This window comes from Carettochelys insculpta, chromosome 8, assembly GCF_033958435.1.
Source record: "Carettochelys insculpta isolate YL-2023 chromosome 8, ASM3395843v1, whole genome shotgun sequence".
NCBI lineage: Eukaryota > Metazoa > Chordata > Testudines > Carettochelyidae > Carettochelys > Carettochelys insculpta.
The window spans coordinates 36862532-36889497 of NC_134144.1; the positions used below are offsets into that span (position 1 = coordinate 36862532).

General features: G+C 42.7%; 1 protein-coding gene across 1 annotated transcript in view; it reads right to left on the minus strand.

The window, feature by feature from the left end:
• The window catches only part of MYO3B (myosin IIIB), a 314275-nt gene that overhangs the window by 175276 nt on the left and 112033 nt on the right, over window positions 1–26966 (minus strand). Inside the window, exons 9-17 of the mRNA XM_075001557.1 lie at window positions 12044–12140; window positions 10076–10192; window positions 9501–9605; window positions 6758–6841; window positions 5015–5217; window positions 4382–4480; window positions 3779–3893; window positions 1394–1520; window positions 1054–1264 (exon numbers count right to left, since the gene is read on the minus strand). Coding sequence (XP_074857658.1) covers window positions 1054–1264; window positions 1394–1520; window positions 3779–3893; window positions 4382–4480; window positions 5015–5217; window positions 6758–6841; window positions 9501–9605; window positions 10076–10192; window positions 12044–12140 — 1158 coding nt within the window. The remainder of the gene's footprint in view (window positions 1–1053; window positions 1265–1393; window positions 1521–3778; window positions 3894–4381; window positions 4481–5014; window positions 5218–6757; window positions 6842–9500; window positions 9606–10075; window positions 10193–12043; window positions 12141–26966) is intronic.

The window sequence follows — 26966 nt, forward strand, 5'->3', positions numbered from 1 at the left end:
GACAAAATCCAGGAACAAAACAAAAGAAACATCATAATTCAAGATCAGATACTCTCATTAATTCAACCACAAAAGGAAGAGCCACAACCTGTAGAAATCGAATACAGCTTCTGTGTTTGTTTACAGTCATTACCATACTCCTTGTTAAGGAGACCAGATAGCGCATATGAAGAATCAGGACAGGGTGTGGACAGTAGCAGGCAACTATAACACAAATCCTTGAATATCAGGAGAGTCCCTATAAAATGAGGACATCTGGTCACACTGCTCCTTTTCAACTCTGAGAGTTTTGGACACATGCTGCTGCACCCTGCCCCTGGTATATCCATTCCATGCCTTTCCCTGCTTCCAGCATAACCTCTCCATGGAGGCTGTAGGGGAGCAAACAAAATCTAGGAAGCTGTGCCACTTTACACCACTGGGGGATCAATTTATACTTGGGAATACCCAGTTGCTCCTTGAAACATGCCAAGCAGCTAGAACAGGGTCTGAGGATCAGTCCTACTGCCAGTGAAGCAATAGGATGACACAGTGTAAACATTTCCGTAATGCAAATTGGCATTTAAGTTTTTATAATTAAATGTTTGGTCAGTTGAATTTAACAGCTTGCACTGTAATGTCAAAATTTATTTATTAGGTAAATATTCTGTAGTCATTTATATCTGTATTTGATCACTAATTTAATACTAGTTGAGAACTAGAAGGACAGACGAAAACAATACTTGTGTTTAATGCCCCGAGACTACTCTAATAGGTTATCTATGGGTATCTGGCATGACTTTCATGCTTACCAGATACACAGGCTCTTTTCAAAGACTTGCCTGGGATTTTAACTGTACAATTCCCATTGATGTCACTAGCCAGATCCCAGTCAGCTCTTTGAAAAGGATGGGGTTAATGTCCTGGAAAAAGAACTCAGGTTCACAGCATAAAGGCCATTTTGACGTCTTTTTTCCAATTAAACACAGCACTCCTCCTGCAAAACCAAAAATGCAAAAGGGGATGATCCCATCTCTCACACATGTACACATACACCAGCAACTTGTCACTTGCCATATATTTTTATCTGGCTGCAGCAGTGCATTAATACGATTTACAATCCAGCTGAAGAGTCGACCATAAAGAGCTTTCGACATGGCATCTCGCACATCAGCTGCTTTGTCCACAGTGTTTGTTCGGATAATAGTCTCTCCTCGTGTTACAACGCAGTGAGAGGTTAGAGCTTCCTGGAGCTCTTCTGAACCAATACTAAGAAGTACAGCAGCTGGAAGATAACAAACAGGAAAGAATGCTGTGAAATGAGAACAGAACCTGCCAGCACTTCCTACCTAATATTCTTATGAACATGATCGAGCTGTATTTATAGAACTGGCAATACTAAAAACAGATTTACCATTATCTAAGGCCTCAGCATTGGGAACTTCACTTTTATCAGTTTGGTGTTGTGAGGAAATGGCAGCAAACTCAATGTTTCCAATGTTCAAGATGCCAGCCAGAATTTTGTAGACTGAATGCACTTCCTGCAAAACGACACAAGAACTACCTTAACAGGATGAAAGTAGTCAGCCGCAGCCCCCTGTTGAATAAGAAGATGGAAAGCATGCGTATCTAGCTCCTTGGATCACTCTGAGGTTCTTACTTGCCCAGCAGGTCAGTTTTTACTCTGTCCTTATTCTGTCAAACTCCTTCTGAAATGGTGGTGAGAGAGCAATGGACTGGAGCAGGGTCAACAGACTTGCCAGGTCTCTGGGCCAGGTGTCAGGGGGGGCAGGGTTTGGTCTGTGATTCTGGAAGTAGCAGGGCCTTGTGTGAAAGGGGCAGGCCTGGGGGTAGCCCCCCCCCCCACCACCACCAGGGCCTCAGTGCTGCCTGGGGCTCCAGAGGTGCTATAAAGGATCAAGGCTCTGGCTGCTGCAGCCAGAAGCCCTGGGCCTTTGTGAATCATAGGGCTATATAGCAGTTGCTCCATTTGTAAACCCCTGAAGGGCCACCAATGCAGGGGCACAGGAGGCAATTGTTCCATGGCCCAGCAATTCATAGAATCATAGAACACTAGGACCGGAAGGGGCCTCGAGAGGCCATCGAGTCCAGTCCCCTGCCCCGACGGCAGGACCGACCACTATCTACACCATCCCTGATAGACATCTATCTAATCTGTTCTTAAATATCTCCAGCGAGGGAGATTCCACAACCTCCCTTGGCAACTTATTCCAGTACTTGACCACCCTGACAGTTAGGAACTTTTTCCTAATGTCCAACCTAAACTTCCCTTGCTGCAGCTTAAGTCCATTGCCTCTTGTTCTCTCCTCAGAGGCCAAGAAGAACAAGTTTTCTCCCTCCTCCTTATGACACCCTTTAACATATCTGAAAACTGCAATCATGTCCCCCCCTCAATCTTCTCTTTTCCAAGCTAAACAAGCCCAATTCTTTCAGCCTTTCTTCATAAGTCATGTTCTCCAGACCTTTTATCATTCTGGTTGCTCTTCTCTGGACCTCCTCTAATTTCTCCACATCTTTCTTGAATTGGGGTGCCCAGAACTGGACACAATATTCCAGCTGAGGCCTAACCAGCGCAGAGTAGAGCGGAAGAATGATTTCTCGTGTCTGTTCACAACACACCTGCTAATGCATCCCAGAATCACGTTTGCTTTTTTTGCAACAGCATCACACTGTTGACTCATATTTAACTTGTGATCTACTAGAACCCCTGGGTCCCTTTCTGCTGTACTCCTTCCTAGACAGTCTTTTCCCATTCTGTATGTGTGAAACAGATTATTCCTTCCTAAGTGCAGCACCTTACATTTATCTTTATTAAACTTCATCCTGTTTACTTCAGCCCATTTCTCCAATTTATCTAGATCATTCTGAATTATGACCCTATCCTCCAAGGTAGTTGCAACCCCTCCCAGCTTGGTATCATCTGCAAACTTAATAAGTGTACTTTCTATGCCAATATCCAAATAATTAATGAAGATATTGAACAGAACTGGTCCCAAAAGAGACCCCTGCGGAACCCCACTTGTTATGCTTTTCCAGCAGGATTGAGCACCATTAATAACTACTCTCTGGGTACGATTAGCCAGCCAGTTATGCACCCACCTTAATGAAGCCCCATTTAAGCTGGGCTTGCCTAGTTTGTCGATAAGAATATTATGCGAGACTGTATCAAATGCTTTACTAAAGTCTAGGTATACCACATCCACTGCTTCTCCCTTATCTACAAGTCTCGTTATCGTGTCAAAAAAAGCTATTCAAAAGGACCTGGAACCCTGCTCGTGCCACTACCGCCCCAGCAGCAGCGGCCAGAGTCCCAGGCACTATAAGTTTCCGCCTGAGCACTGCTGCCCATGCTCTGGGCGGCTGAGAGGGCTGCTGAGAGGGAGCGGCGTGGTGCAGCATGCTCCAGGGAGTGTGAGGGCTGGCTGCCGCTAAACCCCACCCCTTCCACCCGAGGCCCTGCCCCTTTCAGGAGCATGGAGCTGGGCTCTTCCCCACCCATTTTGCCTAGGGGCCCAGCAAAGCTGCCAGCCCTCCTGTCCCCCGTCTATGGGCCTGGCAAAGGGAATGACATGAAATGGCCTCAGCAATGACCAAGGCCTCAATGTGGCATCCAGTTCTGTTTGTGCAGTTCTGTACCCACAATTACGAAAGTGAGAGTCTGTGATATAATGGTATATGTAGGCAACAAATGCCAGCATTTGCACAGGAAGCGCTGGAGGTGTTTTTTTGAAATAAGATTAGTAATGCTTTGGTGGCTAGCTCATGATCAATGTCTTACCTCATCAGTGAACCCTATGATCCTAAAGCAATGCTGAATTGCTTCAAATTGCCTTCTATATGAGTCTTTGGTAATAATATCTTGCATTACTCTTCCAGTTTCATTATCGATATATCTAAATAAAATGGCACAATTGAAATGCTGTGTTAACAAACATAGTGCTACAACCCCTACTGATTTCCACAGGATCGCATTAGGAATGGAGATGAACACCTATTTCAATGTTTTCAAACCAAATAAATATTGCTGTGCTAATCAAAAAAAAAAGTTGGATTATTTTCCTTGCTCCTCTAATATTACAATTAAGCTCTGTATTCACAGCCATTTATTTCTGGGAGATAGCAGTGTATGGAGGGAGGTGACACACTGAAAGGAGAAATGAAAATCTAGATAATGGGGAGATGGCTGTTCCCCCCTTATTACATGTGGTGCGAGTCCCAAAACAAACAAACAAAAATGTAATTGCTTATTGTCCATCCTCTTCTGCACTTCGGAAGATTAAGAAAGTTCTACATGGGATAGAGAAAGATTAAGAGAGATTTTAAAGCATCACACATCAATAGCCAATTACAACCACATTAAAAACAAATTAGTGATAGTTACCTAGGGGGCTTTTCCTCAGGAAGTCTATACTCGGAAAGTTTCTTTTGATGAAAAAGACCGGCATAAATATAGTAAAATATATGGAAGTTTTTTTCTCCTCTGGAAAAAAAAATATTTTAAAGCTTACAAATAAATCTGCACATGCATGTTTGTAATATGGCATACAAGTTAATGGAAGAGCTCCCATTGACTGTAATGGTAGAAGATCTGAGCCAGAAGCAGCAAAAGCCAATGAATCGCTCTTCCATTTTATCTGTTAAGCACACAAAACCTAGCTATCCATATGGTGGCAATAAGTGGAAAATCAGGCTCTTCTCCTTCCCTTTATATGTTGTAGGAGGTTGAGCACGAAGGTACAATGACATGTTTGCAGGGAATAGGCTCTGGGAGAAACAATACACTGTACAGAGCATCCTTTACCAAACAATAGAGAGCTATTGGTCTCCAGCCCAGAAAAATCTAACTGTACTTCCAGCTTTAGTACAAATGCTGTAGCACAGGCTGCCAGGAGCTAGAAGAGAATTTCATTGAAAAGTGTTTTTTTGAAAAGTAAAAACTGGGAAAATATATGTGGAAAAACAAAACCAAAACAAGATAGAGTAGATTTGAAAGGACAAAGTATTAGCCACCTACACAGCCTGCTTTATGACTCTGGATTTTTCAAGTAGATATTCAGAAATTTTTGCTCCCATCACAGCTCCTGTTGGTGTAAACATCATTTCCAGGTATTTTCCAAAACGACTCGAGTTGTCATTGATTGCCGTGCAGGCATTTCCAAACGCTTCAACCAGAGGGTTCACTTGAAGAATCTTTTCCCGCAAAGCACGGTTATTGGCCTGGACGAAGTAGACACAGATCAGAAGGAATGCCCCAAAAGAGGGCTTACGCAAGTCTTCTTCCCAACCTCTGAAACATAATGTGCATTACCCTACATATTCAGCTGTCGGCACACGTGAATTGACCTAGTTACCAACACAACATCACATGAATGTATTGAAGGGGAAAACAAAGTCTATACCAGGTGTGAAGATACTGGATTTCCCCCCTCTTTGCAACATATACGTCTTAGGTGTCTCCATAAATTTTAATTTAACAAAATAAAATACGAGACAATAAATAACATTTAGCTCCTGGTTCTACAAGCAGTTACACATGTGTTTAACTTAAAGCACTTGTTTCTCCAAATGCCATGACTTCAATGGCATATCACATGCTTGAAGTTAGCATGTGCATAAGTCTTTGCAGCAGCATGCTCTCCCCAGTTTCATTCTGGCAGTGACCCTTGTCGTATGCATAATGGATCTAGGTCACGGGTCAGCCATCAGCAGTTACAGAGCTGCATGCGGCTCTTTCAGGAGCCACTTGCTGCTCTGAGCGCTGCACCCCCTGCTCCACTTGTGGCTCTGGAAGCTGCTGCCGCTTAAGCAATGCCTGCAGTTAAAATGGAATTTAGGTTCTTTTGATTGTGTGGAGGCAACCTCTGGAACCCCTGAGCAGTCACCTGTGGCATGGGGAAAGCTGGCAGGGTGGGGAGCCACCCTCTCACTCCACATGGGGGAAGTCAGACTGCAGGGGAGGGGCAGCCGAGCCTGTCTCTGCCAGAGCTGCTCGGCCGCGCTGAGGAGGCAGCAGCAGGGGGAAGGAATAAGAGGGAGGCGGTGGCTGTGGAGGTGAAGCAGCAGTGTATGGAGCTCATCAGCTGAGAAAGGTAAATCCTGGGTATTCGGGGCAGCTTTGGGGGCTGAGGTGGGTAAAGCCTGGAGCTGGGGGTAACAACTTTCTCACCGGTACAAATAATTGTGTGCACGCAAGTCTTAAAATAGGGGTGACAAAAGTATGGGTTGATGTCATTTTTTAAGTACTGTCTTGTATTCACCTGCATTGCAGTTCTTGAAGCATTGGTTTTGTAACTCAATTAAAAAAACTGGCTCTTCTTGCTATTCCAGTTGCACACCCCTGACCTAGGTCATAAGCACCATAGATAATTGGAGGTATTGATCATTGTGGGCTTGATCCACCATCCATTGAAGTCAGCGGCAAAGCAAGATCAGACCTTAAGGTCCCGATTCTGCCAACAATAGAGCGCACGAGTACTTCCACTGACATTAATGGGACAGCTCATGTGCCTACAGCTTAGCAAGTGCATAAGCCTTTGCGGGACCTGAACCTAAAACCAGTGTATTCTTTAAGTTAATAATTAACCACTAGGCCATGTTCTCTCCAGTGTAAAGTATCAAATCCAAATTACTAACAAAGGCCCCAGTGCTCAAGTTTCAGTTCTTTCAACAAGTGAAAAATAAAAGTATCGGCGCTTCTCATTAACCATAGAAGTTTAAAATACACTGATCATGGGGGAACATGGTTGATCACAAATACCTTTCCCAGGAACGTCAAGTGCTGGACAATCAGATGGGCGCTTTCAGTCTTTCCAGCACCACTTTCTCCACTGATGATAATGCACTGATACACAAAACAAAATTGTAAACATGCTGCTCACCACAAAGCTGATAAACACAGTGTTTGACTATGACTTTTTATTGTTTTGAATATATTACCACAGCATCTCCAGAGTCCACTCCTGTATAGCAGTAAAAGTCACAAGTACGTTTGTTTCTTTACTCTTTCAGTTAACAAAAGATGCATTAAAATCTCTGGGTGCATATATGCTTTTTGGTGAGAGTAAGATCCATTGAGCCCAGTGCTATGACACTATTTGAGACATGAAGTCTTGAATGGGAAAGTACAATTCTACCTAATGTTTGAAAGGCCTGATCTTGCACCAAAGCAAATCAACTTTGGTGTTTTCTTCCCTGTACCAGGAACACCCAATACAAAAGAAGCACCCAACGGTGAAGAACTCTAGTCCCTGAGCTGGCAGAGGACACTGGGCTTCCAAAAGAGTCAGACATACAAAGGTGTCTCTGTTTCGGAGAGGAGCCCAGAAGAGAAGATTAGCATTTCTCCTGTACATAGTGAACACACCAAGAAGCCTGTGGCTCAGCCGACCCCGGGAATCCCAGACTTAATGGCCGTTTCTGTACCGGCCACTTCCTTCAGAAATGGCATGCTAATACAGGGAGCGAAAGATGCTAATGAGGCGCGGATGCAAATTCCCTGTGCCTCTTTAGCATAACGTCACGTGATTTGGAGTCCAGAAGACCGTTCTTCCGGACTCCAAAACGCTGTGTTGAAGTGTGGCCACTTGGGGGGGGGGGGGGGGGGGGGCTTCCGGACTCCAAATCACGTGACATCACGCTAATGAGGCACAGGGAATTTGCATCCGTGCCTCATTAGCATATTTCGCTCCCTGTATTAGCATGCCACTTCCAAAGGAAGTGGCCTGTGTAAAAACGGCCAATGATTGCTTTTATGGTAGTCTTTCAGAAACAGCAAATAATAAATTAGCTATGCTAACCGTATAACAAAATGCCTATAAATAATTAGAAAATTAAACTCAAGGATACAGATCCACAAGGCAAAAGGAGTTTGCAATCAGACAGGAAGCACTTGAAAAAATTAAGAATTGCAAAATAAATTGATGGGCTGATTTCAGAATGATGAAGTTACTTCTTTACATCAACAAATTCCCTTATTATTTATTCCACGCAAATACTGGTTTCTTTGCAAAATTTCTTAAGAGTTACAGAACTAATAGCCATATCTAATTGATCCCTGGTCCCAGCACTCCCCAAACCCCAATAAACTATTGACTCTCTTTCTTACTTTTCATATTCAGGGTCCGTCTATATTCATCTTGGTCTGATGTATTCTGAATGTGGCTTTGTTGTATTATATTGTGTTTTTAATCTCTCTTTAGAAGCATTTATGATAACCTATTGTGCTGCATGCCATGTGCCATGTCAAAAAGGATTTTTAAATAAAATCATTATTGTTCCCCAATATCCATGGCTATGCATAGTACGTCATGTGAAAAGGAATGCAAGGGTAAAATCTGAATAATACCGTAAGAAGGAATACAATTTCTGTAGAATTCTATTTCCACCCTCATTAAAATCATTGCCATATAATTGGATTTGTGTCCTCATTACATCTATGTGAGAACTCTCCTTATTATATTTTACCATGAAAATGAGTGATCACATAGTTAACGGTCTGTATTTTCTGTGACTTCTAGTCACAGGGATTGATTCTCCATTGCCTTGTACCTGTGCAAGCTAAGTACAAAATACTAGTGATATGGCAGCAATTAAGCCCATTTTGCTCAGTTGTAAATAAGAACATCAGACCACCATTCTGGAACAGCCCATAGGTCAATCTAGCCCAGTATCCTGTCTTTCGACGGTAGCCAATGCCATATGCCCCAGAGGGAGTGAACAGAACAGGTAATCATTGAGAGATCCCTCTCCTCCCATCCATTTCCAGCCTCTGACAAACAGAAGCTAAAGACACCATTCCTTACCCCTCGTGGCTAAGAGCCACTGATGGACCTAATGGACCACTGATGGACCTAACCTCTGATGCATCTGATGAAGTGGGTCTTTGCCCATGAAAGCTTATGCTCCAAAATATCTGTTAGTCTGTAAATTGCCACAAGATTTCTTGTTGTTCTCGAAGCTACAGACTAACACAGCTACCTCTCTGAAAATAATAATTTTTGTTTCCCTTTCCTGAACCTTTTCCAATGCCAATATTATTTTTTTGAGATGAGGCATACCATGTACGCAGTATTCAAGATGTGGGCGTACCATGACTTTATATAAAAGCAATACTATATTCTCTATCCTTTCTTCTAATGATTCCTAACATTCTGTTTGCTTTTTTGACTGTTGCTGCACATTGAGTGGATGAGTGCACCATGTGCTAGATAGGCCCCAAGGGCAAAGCTCTCCAGTTGGTGTCATCTGAAATTGATGGAGCTATGCTGATTTACACTGACTGAGGATTCAACTTTATAGTGTCTACTAGTGTACCATGACCTTTTCTGGAGTCCTAATCTGACTGAATTGCTGTTCTATTTTTTCCTGCTATCAGAATATTCTCTGGAACAGAAGGTTTCACAAAGACCAATGACTAGTAACACAGAATACTAAATATAACCCAAGTAATACAGCGTTCTATGACCAATATTAAACCTAAAAAGAGATTAACATGTTCTTACCTGATCCTTGCTGGAAGTAACCATGCCCTGGTAAGCAGCATCTGCAGAGGCAAATATGTGGGGAGGATTTGATGATCGTTTCACACCATGGTAAAGCTTGGAAAACTAAAAGAAAAAAAATCTGTCAAAATACAAATTTTACCGTGTTTTCAGTGATGTCAGGAATGATGATCCATTTATTAGAGTGCTCACCTCAGGAGAGGGTAAATTCCTTTATGTGCTACCAGACATTTTTTGTGATCTTGAATGAGTCACTATGTCTGTTTGTGGCTCAGCCTCACCCCCCTTCTGTAAAACCAAGACAATGGCACTGTCCCACCTCATAGGGGTGTTATGTGGGTAACCATGAGGGCCCCAAAGCTTCAGTAATGGGGGAGGCACACATAAGCTAGACAGAGATGTTCTCCACAAAGTTTTAAAGCAATTCATAATATTCTGCAAGTCCTATTTATTTATTTATTTATCTCAGTTTTCATGCCCAAGACCCCTGATAATTAATGGGCCTTTTCTTCTTCTGCATCTTCAATTTTTGCAAACTACAGCTTGTACTGCCTCCATCTTGGAGTTTCTCTTACCTGTGGAGAATATATGCTGAGAGTCTGGAAAGGGTTTAAGGCTATTAAAATGTCTCCAACATAAGTATAAATTTGTAGATCAGCATAGCGTTTCTGAAGTTGATGGATAATTGTATCCTAAGATTATAAGAAGTTTGACAGTTAAGAAATATTTTCCAGATAGCAAGATTCATGGCAAATATATTGAGAACACTGAGTAATAACAGATTATCTTAAATGTTATTTGTCATTTATGTCAAACTCTGACCTCACAAAACCAAACCAATATTTTCATAATCTTATACATCTCTCTACAGTACTGCAACAAAACCACATTAAAAGCAATACCCATATTTTGATTCATTTATACTGTTATGCCTGCCAAAGGAGGAAGCACTTTAACACAGTGAGTTACACAAGTGAGTTTTGCTGACAAAACCCTGGTTTTGTTGACAAAACTGGTGGAACATCCACACAAAATGTGTTTTGTTGACAGTTTGTTGACAAAACGCAGCACTTTCGCTGGCAGGGTCCTGCCTCTCTGCCATGATGCACAATGCTGCTGTTGACAGGTTCTGTCAATAAAAAAAGCTGTGTGGACGCTCTGGGGGGGCCTTCTCTCAACAGACAGCACATCCAGAACAATGAGCAGCCCTGTCTGCTGTGCTTCCTGGTGCCTGTTTTGTCGAGAGAGAGGCTGGGCATTTCTGCCGCTCTCTCAACAGAGCAGAGTGCTCTTCCAATTTGCTTTTGTGTGTGGCCACATTCTGTCGATAGATGTTTTGTCGGGAAATCTCTTCCGACAGTGACTTCTGTCAACAGATTGCTGTAGTGTAACTGTAGCCAGTGAGGGGACAAATAGGTTACAGGATTCAAGGGTGGAAGAGTTATTGCTGTATTTGTGTATAAACTAACATTTAATTTTTTGTAATTTGATTCTTCATGCTTATGAGTACATCACAGAACAAAAAAGAACATAAAACAAGACCATAATTTCTCAGTATTACTCCATAAATTTGTTATAAATGGGAACCCAGCAAACTTTTATATTACTTGTTGTTCCTGTTGGAATACAAGGCAAGGTTACCCCCAAATTAAATGAACAATTTCTCTGCACCCATGTAGGCTACGTCTACACTAGCCCCTCCTTTTTGAAAGGGGTGTGGTAATGAGCAAGGTTGGAAGATGCTAATGTGGCACTGCCGTGAATATGCAGCACCTCATTGCCATAATGGCAGCTACGGCAATTGGAAAGTGCCACTTTCAAATTGTGCACAGCCTTTGTAGATGGGGGCTTTTCAAAAGGACCCCCCAGTCTTTGAAATTCCCTTATTCCTATTTGGTTTTAGGAATAAGGCGCTGTTGAAAATTGGGGGGCATTTCAAAAGGGCCCTGTCTACATGGGCTGTGCACGATTCGAAAGCGGCACTTTCGAATTGCCACGGCTGCCATTATGCTAATAAGGTGCTGCATATTCGTGGCAGTGCCTCATTAGCATCTTCCGACCTTGCTCATTACCATGCCCCTTTTGAAAAAGAAGGGGCTAGTGTAGCTGCAGCCGTAATGTATTAAAAGTTGGAGATTATATGCATCAGTTTGTCATTGTTGTCATAAGAGGGTTTTTATTATCTGTAACTGAGACATTCTTTTAAATACATTATTGTTTTTGAAGAAAAATAATTTTAATCCTGGTGTCTGAGGCTAAGCTTCAAATTTTTGGCCAATAGAAAATAATTTAAACTAGCATCATCCATCACTCGATTTTTCTTTGCTATAGGTTTTACTGAAACTGTCTTTATATCACTGCATAGAATATAAATGAACTTGTGATAGCAGATCAGAATCATGCGTGGAACAGTTATTCTTTTATGCCAACACTAGGAACAATTAATTTTGTTAAATGATTACACTGTTAGACTAAAACCTATAAAACAGAAGCAAGCAATGCTTGGTTAGGTCTGAGCAACTGATTCCTGAATGCTAGAGTACCTCATCCAGAACCTCTAGGTTTACTAGATCATCATCTAGACAGTATTTGTCAGCTGCATCCACACGATAAGGTCTTCTAGTGTGTATTCGTTCATGCCTGCAAGTGTGTTAAACAGAGTATCAGTGTTAAAATAGTATTCTTAAAATTCATCCTGTGGAAAGCAATCTGAGGGTGATCTTTTCAAACAGAAAACAGGCACACACTCTAAATTACTTACCTTGGAGCACTTTGAGGGAATGTTTTTTAAATAAATGCATCAGCTGGAAGCTCAACATAATCCCAATATATTTTTTTCCTTCACTATTTTTAACTCATCTCTTTAGCAATGCTCTCAACCGAAGGATTATCTGTAGGCAGCCTGTCTCTGAATATTACAAAAATCTAGTAAAATACCCTCCCCTTCTTTCCCAGCTGCTCATCATCATAAGTTAGTCCCATGTAAACATGAATAAATTACCAGATCATCTAGTTCATTTTTTCTTGGGACTTTAATTATATCAACTACTGGGGCTGCTACAACAAACAAAGAGTACAGTGCCCCTGTTACCTTGTCATTTGCCACAGCGTCTCCCCAGACGACCCTGGGGTGGTCCAAAACAACATTTTGGAATCACAGTTACCATCAGACTTAAAATACCATGGATGCTCAGTCAGCTTCTCCTCTGAGAATTAATCATAGACTTTAAGCCACCCAATTAGAAGCAGAGACAAACTGTCCCATAACCCCTTTATAAACTGATTACACTGAAGGCGTCATTGAAAAAGCCAGTGTGTTTTTTTCTTGAAACAAGCCATCACACTTTGTAAAGAAATGGGGACAAATTAAGAGCTTATGAAATGCCTTCCACAGAGGAGGTGACAGATGAACACCATGTAAGCACCATCATGTTTTTCTTTACAACAAACATAATCAAAGCATAGCAGGAGGACACCCACTGAGATACAACAGCATCCTGCTGGGTAACACTAAGCATTGATCCTCAGTGACAGCCCCTGACAGATTGCTGATGCATCCATTGCCATGTACCAAGCAGGAATCACATGATAACAGCTTCCTAACCAGTAATAAGCAGGTAGGGCAATACTATCATGCTTCTATTGACATTGCTGAGCACGTTGCATGTACAAAAAATGTAAGGTTGATTTGCAAGAGAGATATCAGGTCCCCACCCACTCCCTGCCCCAGTATTACAACTATTGACTTTTGAAAATCCTGTATGAAAAACCAGCTGAAAGGCTCCTGCCCCGCTACCCCAAGCAGTTCCAAGCTTGAGCTTTTTCTACATAACAAGCAATGATACTGTCAGGTGCAGAATTATTGATCAGAATTAGTCTTTAGGAACAGAGGGTGGCAGTAGAGACACTTAACTACAGTGACACTAACAACTGACAATGCAGATTACATTCAAGAATGCTGTTTCTTGGTTTCTTTTTTTTTAAATTCATTTTCACTGCTTCATTTTCGTCACTTAGTGCACCGCAAAAGCCTAGAAAAATCATTTCTATAGATTTATTTGAACTGTGACTGTGTCAAATGGAGTCAGAAGACAGTTGTTTAATCAGCAATGAAAAAAGACAACCATAATACATGCACACATTTTCTGAGACAGCCATGGGCAGCGGGTGAAGGCCAGGCTTGGGATTACAAGTCTCAGCCCTGCCCCTTCCATACCCAGTGCCAAGCCCCTAATGTGGCTGCTGGCCCTGCACCTCCAGTCCCCTCCATTGTGGTGCTACCCACCCCCCCAGAAGGCTATTCCACCTCCTCTCTTCACCCTGATGACAGGCAGACTCTCAGCCCACGTTCTCCCCCTTTGCAGCTCCCAGAGCACCAGGGGAGCCCTAGCTTCCCCCTGACTTAGCCCTGCAACCCTAGCTCAAGGAGAAGCCATGCAGCCTCAGCCCCAAGAGCAGCTGGACAGCTGCACGGCCCCAGCCCTCCCACATGGCTGAAGCATGGTGGACAGGGCCACCCTAGTTTTCTGTAGTACCCACCTCCCACTGAGGCAGTCGTGTGTATAGTTGGCATCCTAGATTTCCACCCAGTATGGTGTCATACTATGCTGCTCCTATGCATGACCAAGAAGTGACACAGAGACAGTGAACAGGAAGTGGTGAATTAATAATTATCACAACAGAAGTCAATTCCTGAAGACAGCATGGACAGGATTTTGAAATGTCCATCAAAGGAAACTTGCCATTTAATGCGTTTCCCCTGGTCATTTTTTTTAAAAAGCTGATATTTAGAGATTGACGTTCATAATGACAGGCCAGAAGCTCTGCTGGTATAAATCAAAGGAGCTGTTCTAGCCCATCACTCTTGTTTTGCTGATAGTTTTTTGTTTTAAGCTTAAAGCCAGAATCTCTAATTAAATTGCAGAGAAGGAAGGTATCATGAGTAATCAGGTCTCTCCGAACATAGGTCCTTAGTTCAAGGTAGAACAAATGTATTAACAAGAGTTCCGTGACCAGCTTCAAGATGCAGCTGGCAAATAATTGTTAGAAATGATGACAGAAGGGAACATCCATTTTCAGACATTATTGCCTCTTGAAGTCAATGATGGCAGGAGCAATGTCAAATTACAGCAAATTTGCAAGTGCTTTGGATGTGCCTATGCTTATACCATAAGCTCAGGGAGGAGGCGGTTACATCTGTACCTAAAGACCTCCAATTGCAGAGTGGCTTTGCAAACTAATATGCTATCTGATTATTCATCAAATGCCAACCGTTTGTTTTCCCTCAGTGATAAATTAGTCAGTTTTATTACTAGAAACTTTTCTTTTGCCCTATACGAATTAGTAAATAAACTGTTCTTAAACATAAGGAAAACATAACAATCTCTGCGAACGTGTATTTTGCTGTGCTTAACTCATTTTTTTAAGTACATGATTAGGAAGAGGACTTTGGCAGCATAACATCACATTAGCATCAGATCTCCTGCTGGCTTCATCAGTTTTCTACTGAGCCTATGCCCTGCAAATATGTTGACAGTGAGTTGGTAGAAGGAATAAAAATACTAATAATTAATGGCTTTGCCAACGTCAACCCTCTGCAGTTAATATTTTACCTAAAATATAAATACCAAAAATCTGGGGGGGACAATATTTAATTGGGGGATTGTATGGGCTGCTCCCCACTCTGACAGTCCATGTGCAAAAGGTGGGGGCCTGCAAGAGACCTTAAAATTACCTTGCCTCTCTAAGCTTCTACATAAAACCTTCCCAAGGTCACAGATTCCGTGACCCTGGGACGTAGCTGCCACCGCCCAAGTGACAAAACCCTTCCTTAGAACCCAGGAAGGCATACATGAGAGGTCTCCCTGTGGAGTAACCCCCCACGCTCTTAACCCTCCCTTAGGAGAGAACGTGACAGCAGAGAGAAAAAAGAAAAAACTAAATTGCCATTTCTGATAGCTGACCTTTCAGCCCTAGGCATGGCATATACACACGCCGGGTTCAGACTTCAATCGTCTCTGTCTCCCTCCTCTGGCCACACCAATGACTCTCCCAGCCAGTAACTCCTTCAGTTCAAAATTCCCCCTCTCTCTTCCCAATGGCTTGCCTGGCTACTGGCCAACAGAGAACCAGCTGTCTCTGGGTTTAGCCCTTTACAGGCATTCATTTATGATAGGGATAGTCAACAAAGCATTTTTATGCACAAAATAAAATCAGTTGCAAATATCCTTGGCTATGTCATAAATAAGTATATGTGTGTGCACACACATACATATGAAAACTTTGTACATATGAAAACTAACAAAAGGACACTGCCATGGGGTGTTTGTAGCATCACATAAGAGAGAATTATTTGCTCTTTTTGGGAAGATAATACAAAAGGGTTATATGGCTCAAAGAAGATGACACCCTCACTGACTGACAGGTCCAAACTTAGGAAGAAGGCAGAATGGATCAAATATTTTACCTAAAATCAACATGAGAACAATAGTTTCTTCAGAGAAGAGGAAAAGCAGAGTCTAACCTTGTGGCCTATCCTTTTTCAACACAGGACTACTCCTGGAATAAGACTTTGCAAGAAAAATATTGAACACAATCGGAAGAATTATCTGTGACCCTCTCATTGACCTTAATGACAGCCATAATGGAAACAATTACACAACCATACAAGTAACCACAATTTTTGCTCTGCCAATAATAAAAATCTCTGAGCTCCAGCATAAGTATATACCATGTAATCAGGCTGGGAATTAGTAGTTCCCTTGCCCACAATAGCTTTCAGTCTTTGTTGTTTTACTCCTTTCCTTTATTATTTATGCAGTTGATGTCTAAAAGAGTTGCATTTAATCCATATTAAAATCCTGCACCACTTTTTTCAATCTGAGCACTTTTGGTTTTGCTTTGCCATAATTATCTATGTCCTAGCTCACACACCCAGGAAACGAGAAGCTCAATCAGTTAACTGATTTCACAACTGAATACAAGCTGTCAAATTAGCTGAGTGTCAGGTTGTGAGGACTTCCCTTCCTCTGAGTGGCTCCACCACTAATCAAACTGGCTCAAGAGATTGGTGGGGGCGGCACAGGGGAAGGAAGGCTCCCAGGCCAGTACAGTTCTGGTCCTGATATGTGATCTGTCGGCCCTTCTGAGCTTGCTGACTGTCTGCACTCTCAATTTTACCTAGCAGACTTTTCGACTTACCTCCTTCCCTAGGGGAAAATTTAAACTCTCTTTCATCTGAAGGGCATGATGATTCAACACGTGATTCCACCAGCTTCTACCACAGGTAGCGTCCACAAAGAATGGTCCCCAATAATGGAAGCCTGCTAGGCAGGCAGCGGTGTCACCAAATTTGAGCAACTTCCCCTCCCCTAGGGAGTTCACACGTGATCAGTGCATCCCTCAGACAGGCTGCAGTGGACAAAGAGGGGACATGGGTAGGGTGACTGTGGCATGGGACTCATTCAGACCATTTCTTGAGCAATCTTCTTCAGTGGGTCTCCAACAAGCCAGTAGAAACTACAGCTTAAAGTTGCCCTTCATCTGGAGGGTCCCATAGTATGGTGGTGAAGTGGTGTGGCTTGAGGACCTTCTGAGTGCCCCACAACAATGTGTGACTCCTGGGGGAAGGAAAGGTGGTTGGACTCGCTTTCTTGTGTTTACTGAGGCACACTGGTACCCACTGAGCCTTCAGTCTTACTCCTTTGGGTAGAGTTCAGCCTCAAAATATTCTCCAACAAGAAGGAAAACTAACTGAATAGTGGGTTACTCCAGTATTGCCAGAGAGTGTTCCTATTCTTCCTTTCAGGCTTGCTTCCTAAAGAGTCTCTCATTCATGCACTGCTTACTCCTTCGGATTCTACTGTTCCAGCCCAATAGCTGCTCCAACAATCTTCCCACTTTCTCTGCAGCTGTGGCAGTGATGCTCCCTTCAGGCAGAGAGACAAAGCTGGGTCCTGACCAGTCAGCTCTGAACTGAGCCATCTCTTTATTGCCCCTCCAGGATTGGAATTGGCTGTAAGCATAGCGGGCATGGCTAGTTCAGCCCACAGGTTGTCATTAATCCTGTCTTTTTTGATACAAGGTCCCATTTCAGGCGTGTATAATTTGCATCTTTCTGCACCACATGGGTGGGAGTGGAATTAAACCTGACAAAGGGTTAACTTTTCTGATGTTGGTTACTTCTCTCTCTTTCCCTCAGACAAATGCACAGGGCAGGGAAGCACTGTCTTTGCATTGGGACAGGATGGCCCAATATGGATGAAATAAGAACCCACCCACTCAGATTCTGGCTCTTTACTTACCCCTATAATCGTGAGAAGATGAGCTGGCTACAAGCTGACTCAGTACTTCCAGACTGCAGTGCACTCGTCAGTAATCCCAGTAGTGATACAAAAGGCCATTGTTTTTGTCAACTTTAACCAAAATGATGGTTGATTGACAGGGTTCACAAAATAGACAGGTGACAATGGATTAACTCTCACCTCCTTGTCACAACTAAGCCAGTACAGATTTATCAACTTCACCTGAATATTAACTTCCTCTCAAAATCAGATGGATGCCATCAAGGGACTTACCGATGAACTACATCCTATTTATTAAACATGTCCATGCTAACATAACATCCATCACCTTTTCTTCTCCTAACATCAGTAGCTTTCTGTAACTCATATTTTGATTTTCATGTGGTGGTTTCTCAGTATAATTTGGAATGTTTTTGTTGCACAATACGAAAATTTAGAGGAATGGTTCAAGGAGGATGCTACCAAGCAATAGTTAAAATGCATATTAGTATTTTTCCAAATGTATTTTTCCCTCACTGAGGTTTGCAATAACTCCTTTAAACCCAAAAAGCAAAATAGTCCTCACTGAATTTGTCTTCTTCCAGCTCACACATGAGTACTCTTTATTTTAGACTTGCTTCAGACAGATCTGATTGCTGGACTGGGAACAATGATTGTTTTATTTTAAGCTTTCTTTTTACTTGCTTTCTGGGCATGTTTGTGTATTTGAAATTTCAGGGAAAAACATTTACAAAAATATTTCATTAATTATTTTTGGTGTTTTTTCAACTAGCGTTTGACATTTTGTCAAAATATTTTGTTGGCTTTTTTTAAAAAAATAGTTTCAGCCAACTTCACCCATTATAATTCAGCTATTAGAAGTATTTCTTGCACTGATTTTTAGCTTTGAAAAAAATGCCATGGAATGATTTAGTTCCGGTATAAATCCATATGAAGAAATTAAGATTTGGCAATCAGATTTGAGGCAGAGGAATAAGAGGTAGAAGTTTGAGATTTTGAACTTTGAAGTTGCTCCTCTAAATGAAGCACCACAAGATGCCAATCTTTCTGCATTTTCTATGGAACTTTATTTGCTGTCTTGCTTAAAGGATATTGTGAAGTTTTAACACTTGTTTTTCCTTCATTTAAATTTTGAGCCAGTTCTTAGCTATACCAAGTTTGGATGAAGTCCTGACGTGCAAAATAATGAGCATAACACTTGATAGGGTTATTAATGAATTCCACAATAGACTTTTTCCAGTACATATGGCCAGTGAAATCAGTTCAAACAGCTGTTTAACATTTAGGAGTATCAGGAAACTATCTTCCTTTAGCAGGCTGACAGTCAGTCTAGAAGGTGGAATCTCTTGTGCCATGGATAAAAAAACCTGACTACAAAAATGAGTTCAAGACTTTAAAAAAAATATTTGGAACAAAAACAACTTTCCATTACAATATTCCCTAATGGATTACCCAATATGCCTAACTCTATTTCACAAAAATATTTTTCTACCAGACCTGAGCAAATGTTTTACTGTGTACTGAGAGCTTGCAGTATCCATAACCACTAATACGCTTTCTTTGAGCCATCTGATGAAGAGAGAGAAGAGACACAAGTAGTCAATATGCAAGTTCTCTTTCCAATATCTTCGTAGTGACTAAAGGTGTACTAGGTGTCATAGTAAAATACAAACTACTGCCTCCAAGAGACTACAATCTAGTTTTATAGGCATAATGCAAGAAAAAAATGAAGATGGCATCATAATAACCACTTCACCGGTGGCTAAATTGTAACACAGTGAAATTAACAGATTTCCTGAGCTGACATGCTGCTTTAGTGATAGAACGAGGAACAAAACTCCTTTATTCTATTTCCCAGCCCTAATTTTTTTATTATATGATTACGTGTGTAGTGTCTGAAACATTCCAGGCAAATCTATAACATCCCTGCTTGGAAAAATTCACAACTTATACACAGCAAGATTATGCCCTAATCTCCTCCTTTATTTATGGCACACAGTATATAGGTCATAAAGTCTTTACAGATGCTGCCTGTGTATGGCAGCTCTGCTCATTTACTCCTGAACCACGCATCCATATCTATTCTTCTGTTATGACTAGGGAGGAGCATAAAATATTGCTTGAGCATGTCGGGTTGTAATCAGAAAGGCCAAAGCGCAACTGGAGTTGCCGCTATCAAGGGCTGTGAAGGATAATAAGCGGGGTTTCTATAGGTATGTTGGCAACAAGAAGATGGTCAGGGAAGGTGTGGGGTCTTTACTGAATGGGGGAAAGCAACCTAATAACAGCTGGTGTGGAAAAAACTGAAGTAAATGTTTTTTCTGCCTCAGTCTTCCGAGAAAAGATCAGTTCCCAGACTGCTGCAAATGGCAGCACAGTATGGGGAGGAGGTGAGCAGTGAGCAGTCCTTAACGGTGAAAGAACAGGTTAAGAATTGTTGGAAAAAGCTAGACATTCACAAGTTTACGCAGCTGGATACCGTGCATCTGAGCGTGCTGAGAGAGTTGGCTGACGTGATTGCAGAACTATTGGCAATTATCTTTGAAAACTTGTGGCAATTGAGGAAGGTTCCAGCAGATTGGAAAAGGCAAATGTAATGTCCACTTTAAAAAATGGAAGAAAAAGAATCCTAGGAACTACAGATGGAACTTCACTTCAGTTGCTGAAAAAATCATGAAACAGGTGGGTCCTTGAGGAACCCATTTTTAACACCTTTGCCTCTAAGGGTTTCATAAGGAACAGTCAACATTATTTCACCAAGAGCAACTCAGGCCTGACCAACCTGCCTTCTATTGTGAGATAACTGGCTCTTTGGATATGGGGAAAGTGATATACCTTAAATTTAGCAAAGCTTTTGAAATGCCAGTATTATCACCAGCAAGCTGAAGTTGTATGGCTTGGGAAAACGGACTATAAGGTGGAAAGTTAGTTAGCTCTTCAGACTTATTGGGCAGCTTGATGTCTAGCTGGCAGCCGGTATCCAGTGGAATGCCCCAGGGATCAGTTCTGGGGCTGGTTTTGTTCAACTTCCTCTTTAATGATCTGCATGATGGGATGGATTGCACCCTCAGCAAGTTCATGGATAACTTAAAGCTACAGAAAGAAGTAGATGTGCTGGAGGCTAAAAATAGGGTGCAGCATGACCTAAACAAATTGGAAGGTTGGTCCAAAAGAAATCTGATAAGGTTCAACAAGGACAGGTGCAGAGTCCTTCTGTCATGAGGTCAACCCACTTGTGAGTGCCTCTCTGTGGCCAAGGGGTGCTGTGTTATGTCTTGCCTGGTCACCTGGCAAGAGCCTGGGCTAGGATCTGACTAGCCTTGTCCAAGGTACTGCTGGTTTGCATTAGTCTCCGACCTCTGGACCTGGGCTTTATGTAGGTCTACGTTCAGCTTGCATAGGGAGCTGTCCACAGTGCTGCTGGTCTCCAAGGCAGTATGTAGGCATGTCTGGGTTGAGCTCCTGTGAAGAACTGCCAGGCCCTAGCCTAGCAACTCTTTTATATTGGCTGCTGGGCCCTGATTGGCTGCAGCAGGGACAGCTACTCTATCCTCCCTGGAGGACCTCTTCTCTGCTGCTTTCTGGGATGTGGTGTGGCAAGGCCTCTGGTCTCCTGTAGGAGACATTGGGGCTTAGTCCACTTCATCACACCTCCACTTAGGGTGGAAGAATCCCATGATCTGCTTCAAACTGTGGACCTACTGGCTAAGCAATATTCTGCAGAAAAGGACCTGGGGATTACAGTAGACAAGAAGCTGTACACGAGTCATCAATGTGCCCTTGTTGCCAAGAAAGCTAATGACATACTGGGCTTCATTAGCAGAAGCATTGCCAGCAGATGGAGGGAAGTGATTATTCCCCTGCATTCAGCACTGCAGAGGCAACATCTGTAGTACTGTTTTTGACCTCCTACTACAGAAAGGATGTGGAAAAACTGAAGAGTGCGCAGTGGAAGGGAAGACACTAAGGGAACTGGACTTCTTTAGTCTGCATAATGGGGGAATGTGTGAGGATTTGATAGCAAACTTCACCTACCTGAAGGGGGTTTCAAAACAGGATGAAGCTTTTCTGAGTGGTGGCAGATGAAAGGACAAGGATCAATGATCTCAAGTTGCAGAGGAGGAAGTGTAGTTTAGATATAGGACAACCATATCTCCCTGTCCCAAATATAGGACAGGGAGATATGAAGGGGAGGGGCAGTTCCTCCTAGCTGCACCAAGCCCCAGGGAGCTGGCCACCCCCGCTCAGCCCTGGGAAAGCAGCAGCCACAGGCTCTCCCTGCCTGGGGCCCCGGGGAAGCAGCTGCTGGGGTGCTCCCACCCCCGCCTCCAGCACCCGAGTGTCTAAATACAGGACAATTAGTCCCTTTTAAAACATAAGTCAGGACGCCTTTTTGTGGTCCCAAATATGGGACCGTCCCACCTCATACAGTATATTAAGGAAAGAGTATTTCATTAGGAGGGTGGTAACAGAGAGGGAGCCATGCTAGTCTATACACTATCAAAACAAAAAGCAGTCAAGTAGCACTTTAAAGACTAGCAAAATAATTTATTAGGTGAGCTTTCGTGGGACAGACCCACTTCTTCAGACCATAGCCAGACCAGAACAGACTCAATATTTAGGGCACAGAGAACCAAAAACAGTAATCAAGGAGGACAAATCAGAAAAAAATGATCAAGGTGAGCAAATCAGAGAGTGGAGGGGTGGGGAGGGGGAAGGTCAAGAATTAGATTAAGCCAAGTATGCAGACGAGCCCCTATAGTGACTCAGAAAATTCCCATCCCGGTTCAAACCACATGTTAATGTGCCAAATTTGAATATAAAAGCCAGCTCAGCTGTTTCTGTTTGAATAGCAGTGTAAAAAAATTTTTTTTAAGTAACACACATACTCTTAAGTCATTAACAGAATGGCCCATTCCATTAAAATGTTGGCGAACTGGTTTGTGGATCTGGAGTGTTTTGATGTCTGTTTTGTGCCCATTAACCCTTTGTCTTACTGTTTTTGGTTCTCTGTGCCTTAAATATTGAGTCTGTTCTGGTATGGCTATGGTCTGAAAAAGTGGGTCTTTCCCACAAAAGCTCACCTAATAAATTATTTGGCTAGTCTTTAAAGTGCTACTTGACTGCTTTTTGTTTTTATTAGGAGAGTGGTGAACCACTGGAATGAACTGCCTGTGGTTGCGGGGGAGGTGGAATCGCCATCATTACAGATTTTAAGGCTCAATGACAAAGTCATGGCTGGGATGATTTTGCTGGAGTTGAGCCTTACCTTGAGCTGGTGTTTGGACAACATGATTTCCAGAGGTCTCCTAATCTATAATTCTATAACCTTACCTGATTTCAGTCCAACTCTCTTCCAGTTTTCCTCAGTTCTTTACCATACAGAGTCTGAGTCTATCAAAATGAATTCTATTCTTTTCCCTTGTTCAGCACAAAATCACTTTCTGTAGAAATATACTCATTCCCATTTTCCGTATCTCATATTCCTTATGTAAGGCAAGGATCAACAACAAGAGTTTGATGCTGTCCTCTACCTTTTCTGAAAACTGCTCACTTCCTATGGGCATCTCAGTTATGATGGGTGTACAGTGATTCTTGCTCCCAAGATGAGCTGAAAATTAGTTTCCATGTTGTAAAAAGTGATGATATATGTAGGCTCCAAGATAGAGAGAAAACTGGAAAATACAGCCTTGATGGAACACCAGTAACTGCAACTCAGGATTCTCTTTTAATGACTCCAGCTAGCCTTTTCCACAAGATAGGCTATTTTAAAATGAACATATTATGTAAATATTGGTATGGTAAATGTGATAATGAAATGTACATGGATATTATTAGTTAACGTGCCTATTGCAGCAGTATGTTGGAAACAAACAGCCCCATTGTGCTGTGTGTTGTACATACAGTAGTTGACAGTCCCTGTCCCAAAGAGCTTTTCTGTTGCAGTTGGAAGAGATGGGGATGTAAAATTAATGGCCAGAACTCATCTTCATGCTGTAGTGACACCTGATTTTGGGCTAAGGATTTACCAACCGAGAATAGAAGGGACGGGTCAGACACAAGACCAAAGGAAAGTCAAAGGAAGAAGGAGGTGGGTGAGAGGGCTAGACTGAAGGCAGGTCAGAGGGTGAAATCCTGCCTCCATTTAAGTCAATCACAAAACTTGCAGGATTTAATCTGGGGAACCCACAACTAATTCTTGGCTTACAGCAGCACAAAGCAGTTAGGAACCTGCAATACCCATTGATGATTCGCTCAGTGTTGGGCGAATCACTAACTGGCATGGAGAAAATCACAACTTCTCACTGCACTCTAGCGATCTGTCAGCTGGGGGAGGTGGGAAGGGAGAGGAAGGGGATATGGGTCGTGGGCAGCTGAAGAATTTTGATGCAGGTGGAAGCAGTTTAACATTAAGCCTTGGGGCTTGCATGGCATTCATCTGCCTTACGACCAGGAAAGTTTTCCTCTCCCTTTAGCTGCACTATCCATGGCTTGGCCACAGCAACTGGCTTAGCCCGTTATGCCAATAAATGCAAAGGCATGAATTTGGGCATTTAAGGTAACAGGGCCCAGAGTTCTAGAATTCAGCCTTTGCATTTTTTTTATTTATAATCTTTTTACCATTTTTTCGTTTACATATAGGCGAGGGTTCTACCGGCCTGATTCTGATTCCGTTTCCTCCCTTGTAAATCAAGAGTAATTCTACTGAAACTAACAGAGCTAGACTAGTGTAAAACTGGTGAGTGCCATCACACTGGGGCCATATGGATGCTCATCTGAGACTGTGAATTCCTTTCATGGCTCATTTACTAATAACGAAAAAAGTGGAGGATGATTTTACCCATGAGAAACAGACAGGCCTTTTGCTGCCTGTCAGAGCCATGGTTCTAAAGGATGTCTACACAGAAAAAGCTGTGCACAGGCTCATCCACACCCAAGCTGATGTTGTTTGATTTTCCAGGGTTAGTGATGTGTCCAGCATGACCCATGACAGAGGGCATATGGTGATGATTATCAGCATCTCAAAGCACTTATGTCTTTCAATTAAGCATCATTTTGGGTTTTCCTTGTTTCAGTTTGCACTGTTCTTTTTCTTAATTTCTTGCGCCTCTGTAAATTGTGGAATAATAACTTGAGTTACAATTGCTACAACTCTGCAGAGATTCTAAGTCAGTTTTCCTAGGGTTTCTACCCAATAGCCCTGCCAGCTTATGTTGTGATCTCACAAAATAAGCAAGGCTCATTTTAGATGCATTCACAACTTAGATGAGACATCAGCAAGGAACACGCAGATGCTGACTCAATAGCTAAAATGGGCAGCACAATGATACTGGAAGTCTTTCAAATGAGTAATAAAAGTGGATCGGCTGTAATCACCAATGAGCCCATGGCTCTTTTCACAGAAGTCATGGCAAATTCCCAGTTCTAGGCAATTACAACTCACAAATCTCGGCTACCTTTAAAAATAACTTAATTGGTTTTTCTATAATAATCTTATGATTATTAGCACAAGTCCAATATTTCATTGCCTCCCAGAGCTGCAAGTAAATGCCCATTGAAAAGTTATGAATCTCCCTGAGTATACAGTGGCAATTTGTAGTGATGGCCAGATGTGAGCTATTAGACCTTAATTACTCAGGTAGCTCTTTTGGGGTTTTTCTGTTATATGTCCATACAGTACTTACAAGACTGTGCCTGATTCCTGATTAGGACTGCTGGGTGCCTCTGCAATTCAAAATTAAAATGTGTTGCTAGTCTAGGGCTGTATATTGCCCATCCAGCAGCTCAGCTCAGTGTAGTTTGGGGTAGAAATGTCACATCTAAGGGGTGGGGAACATAAAGAAACCTGTCTCTGTCATGTTGTTTTATAGAACAGATGGTTTTGTGAAGGTTTTGGAAGTTTGAAAAAGATCCAAACCAAAACCCCCATACCAAACCAACTCCCATTATAAACTCTTATGTTGGTAATTGCTTATATGTTTATGTTCCTCAGCTTGAGTTTCCTTGAAATTTCAACCGTTTCTGAGAACAAGGCTGATGAAGAATGTGTTGTTCTGTGATGTTAATGAATACCTGAGACCTCTTCTCTGAAATGCTCAGTGTTCTCTAAGCTTTAAAGCAGTGACTTGCAATCTGACAGCAGAGTGGACTGTGTGTCAGGAACGTACATGCCCATGGGTTGAGTGTCCTTAGACAGCCAGGAGGAAGGGGCGGGCGGGGCGTAGCACCATGTCCTGGCTTGCGCGTGAGGAGGGCTCCAAGGTGGGAAAGATTTTTGGGTGCTTGCTGTCCCTGGGGGGAAGTCTCCCCCCACCATGGCAAAGATTTCAGGAGGCTCGCTGCCACTAGGAAGAAGGGACCATTTCAACTGGCCCTTTAAACGACAACCCCCCTCACTCCATGATGCCCCCCCAATGGGATGTGCAGGTGCTGGCCCCTAAAGAGACAGTTGGGGCTGGCTCCTCTCCAAGCTACACACTGAAGGGACCTTGTCAACTGGTCCTTCAACAGACAACCCCATGCCCCATAGCACCCCTAACAGAATGTGGCGGGGGCTGGATATGGCAATCCCATACCTGGAGCACTAGTTGGCTCATCAGGTAGAAGTCACACCACTCTGCCCAGACAGGGGTGCTTTCAAGGGTGGGGAAGTGGCTAGAGGGCCAGCCAAGATGGCACAGACACCTGGGTGATCGCAGGGCAAGGAGTCATTCATGCATGTGGAAATTTGGTGAGTTCCATACCCTGTGTTGGATACATCTGTGCAGTGAAGTGGGAAGCTAAAAATCCTGCACCACAAATTGTCTTTTTTCCTCAACTTTACTACTTTTCTCTTTCTTCAAGCTATGCTCTGTCCCTGCAATATTTTCAGGGATGATGCTTCTGGATCCAAGGTGGAGGGGAAGTGTCTGGAAGGCCAGGTGAGATGTCACAGACACCTGGGTGATCCCAGGTCAGTATGACAGACCCGCGGCCTGGCACATTATTCCTTCTGAAACCAATCCATTTGGTTTTTCTTCACCTGGGACTCCCTACTTTTACTTCTTTCACTCTGAAAAAATGGCCATTTGCTTTTCACAGGAGGGAATGAGGGTAATGCAATGTGGGATGGTGACATCACATACCCATAACCACTTGCAGAGTATATTTTCCCCCCAAACTG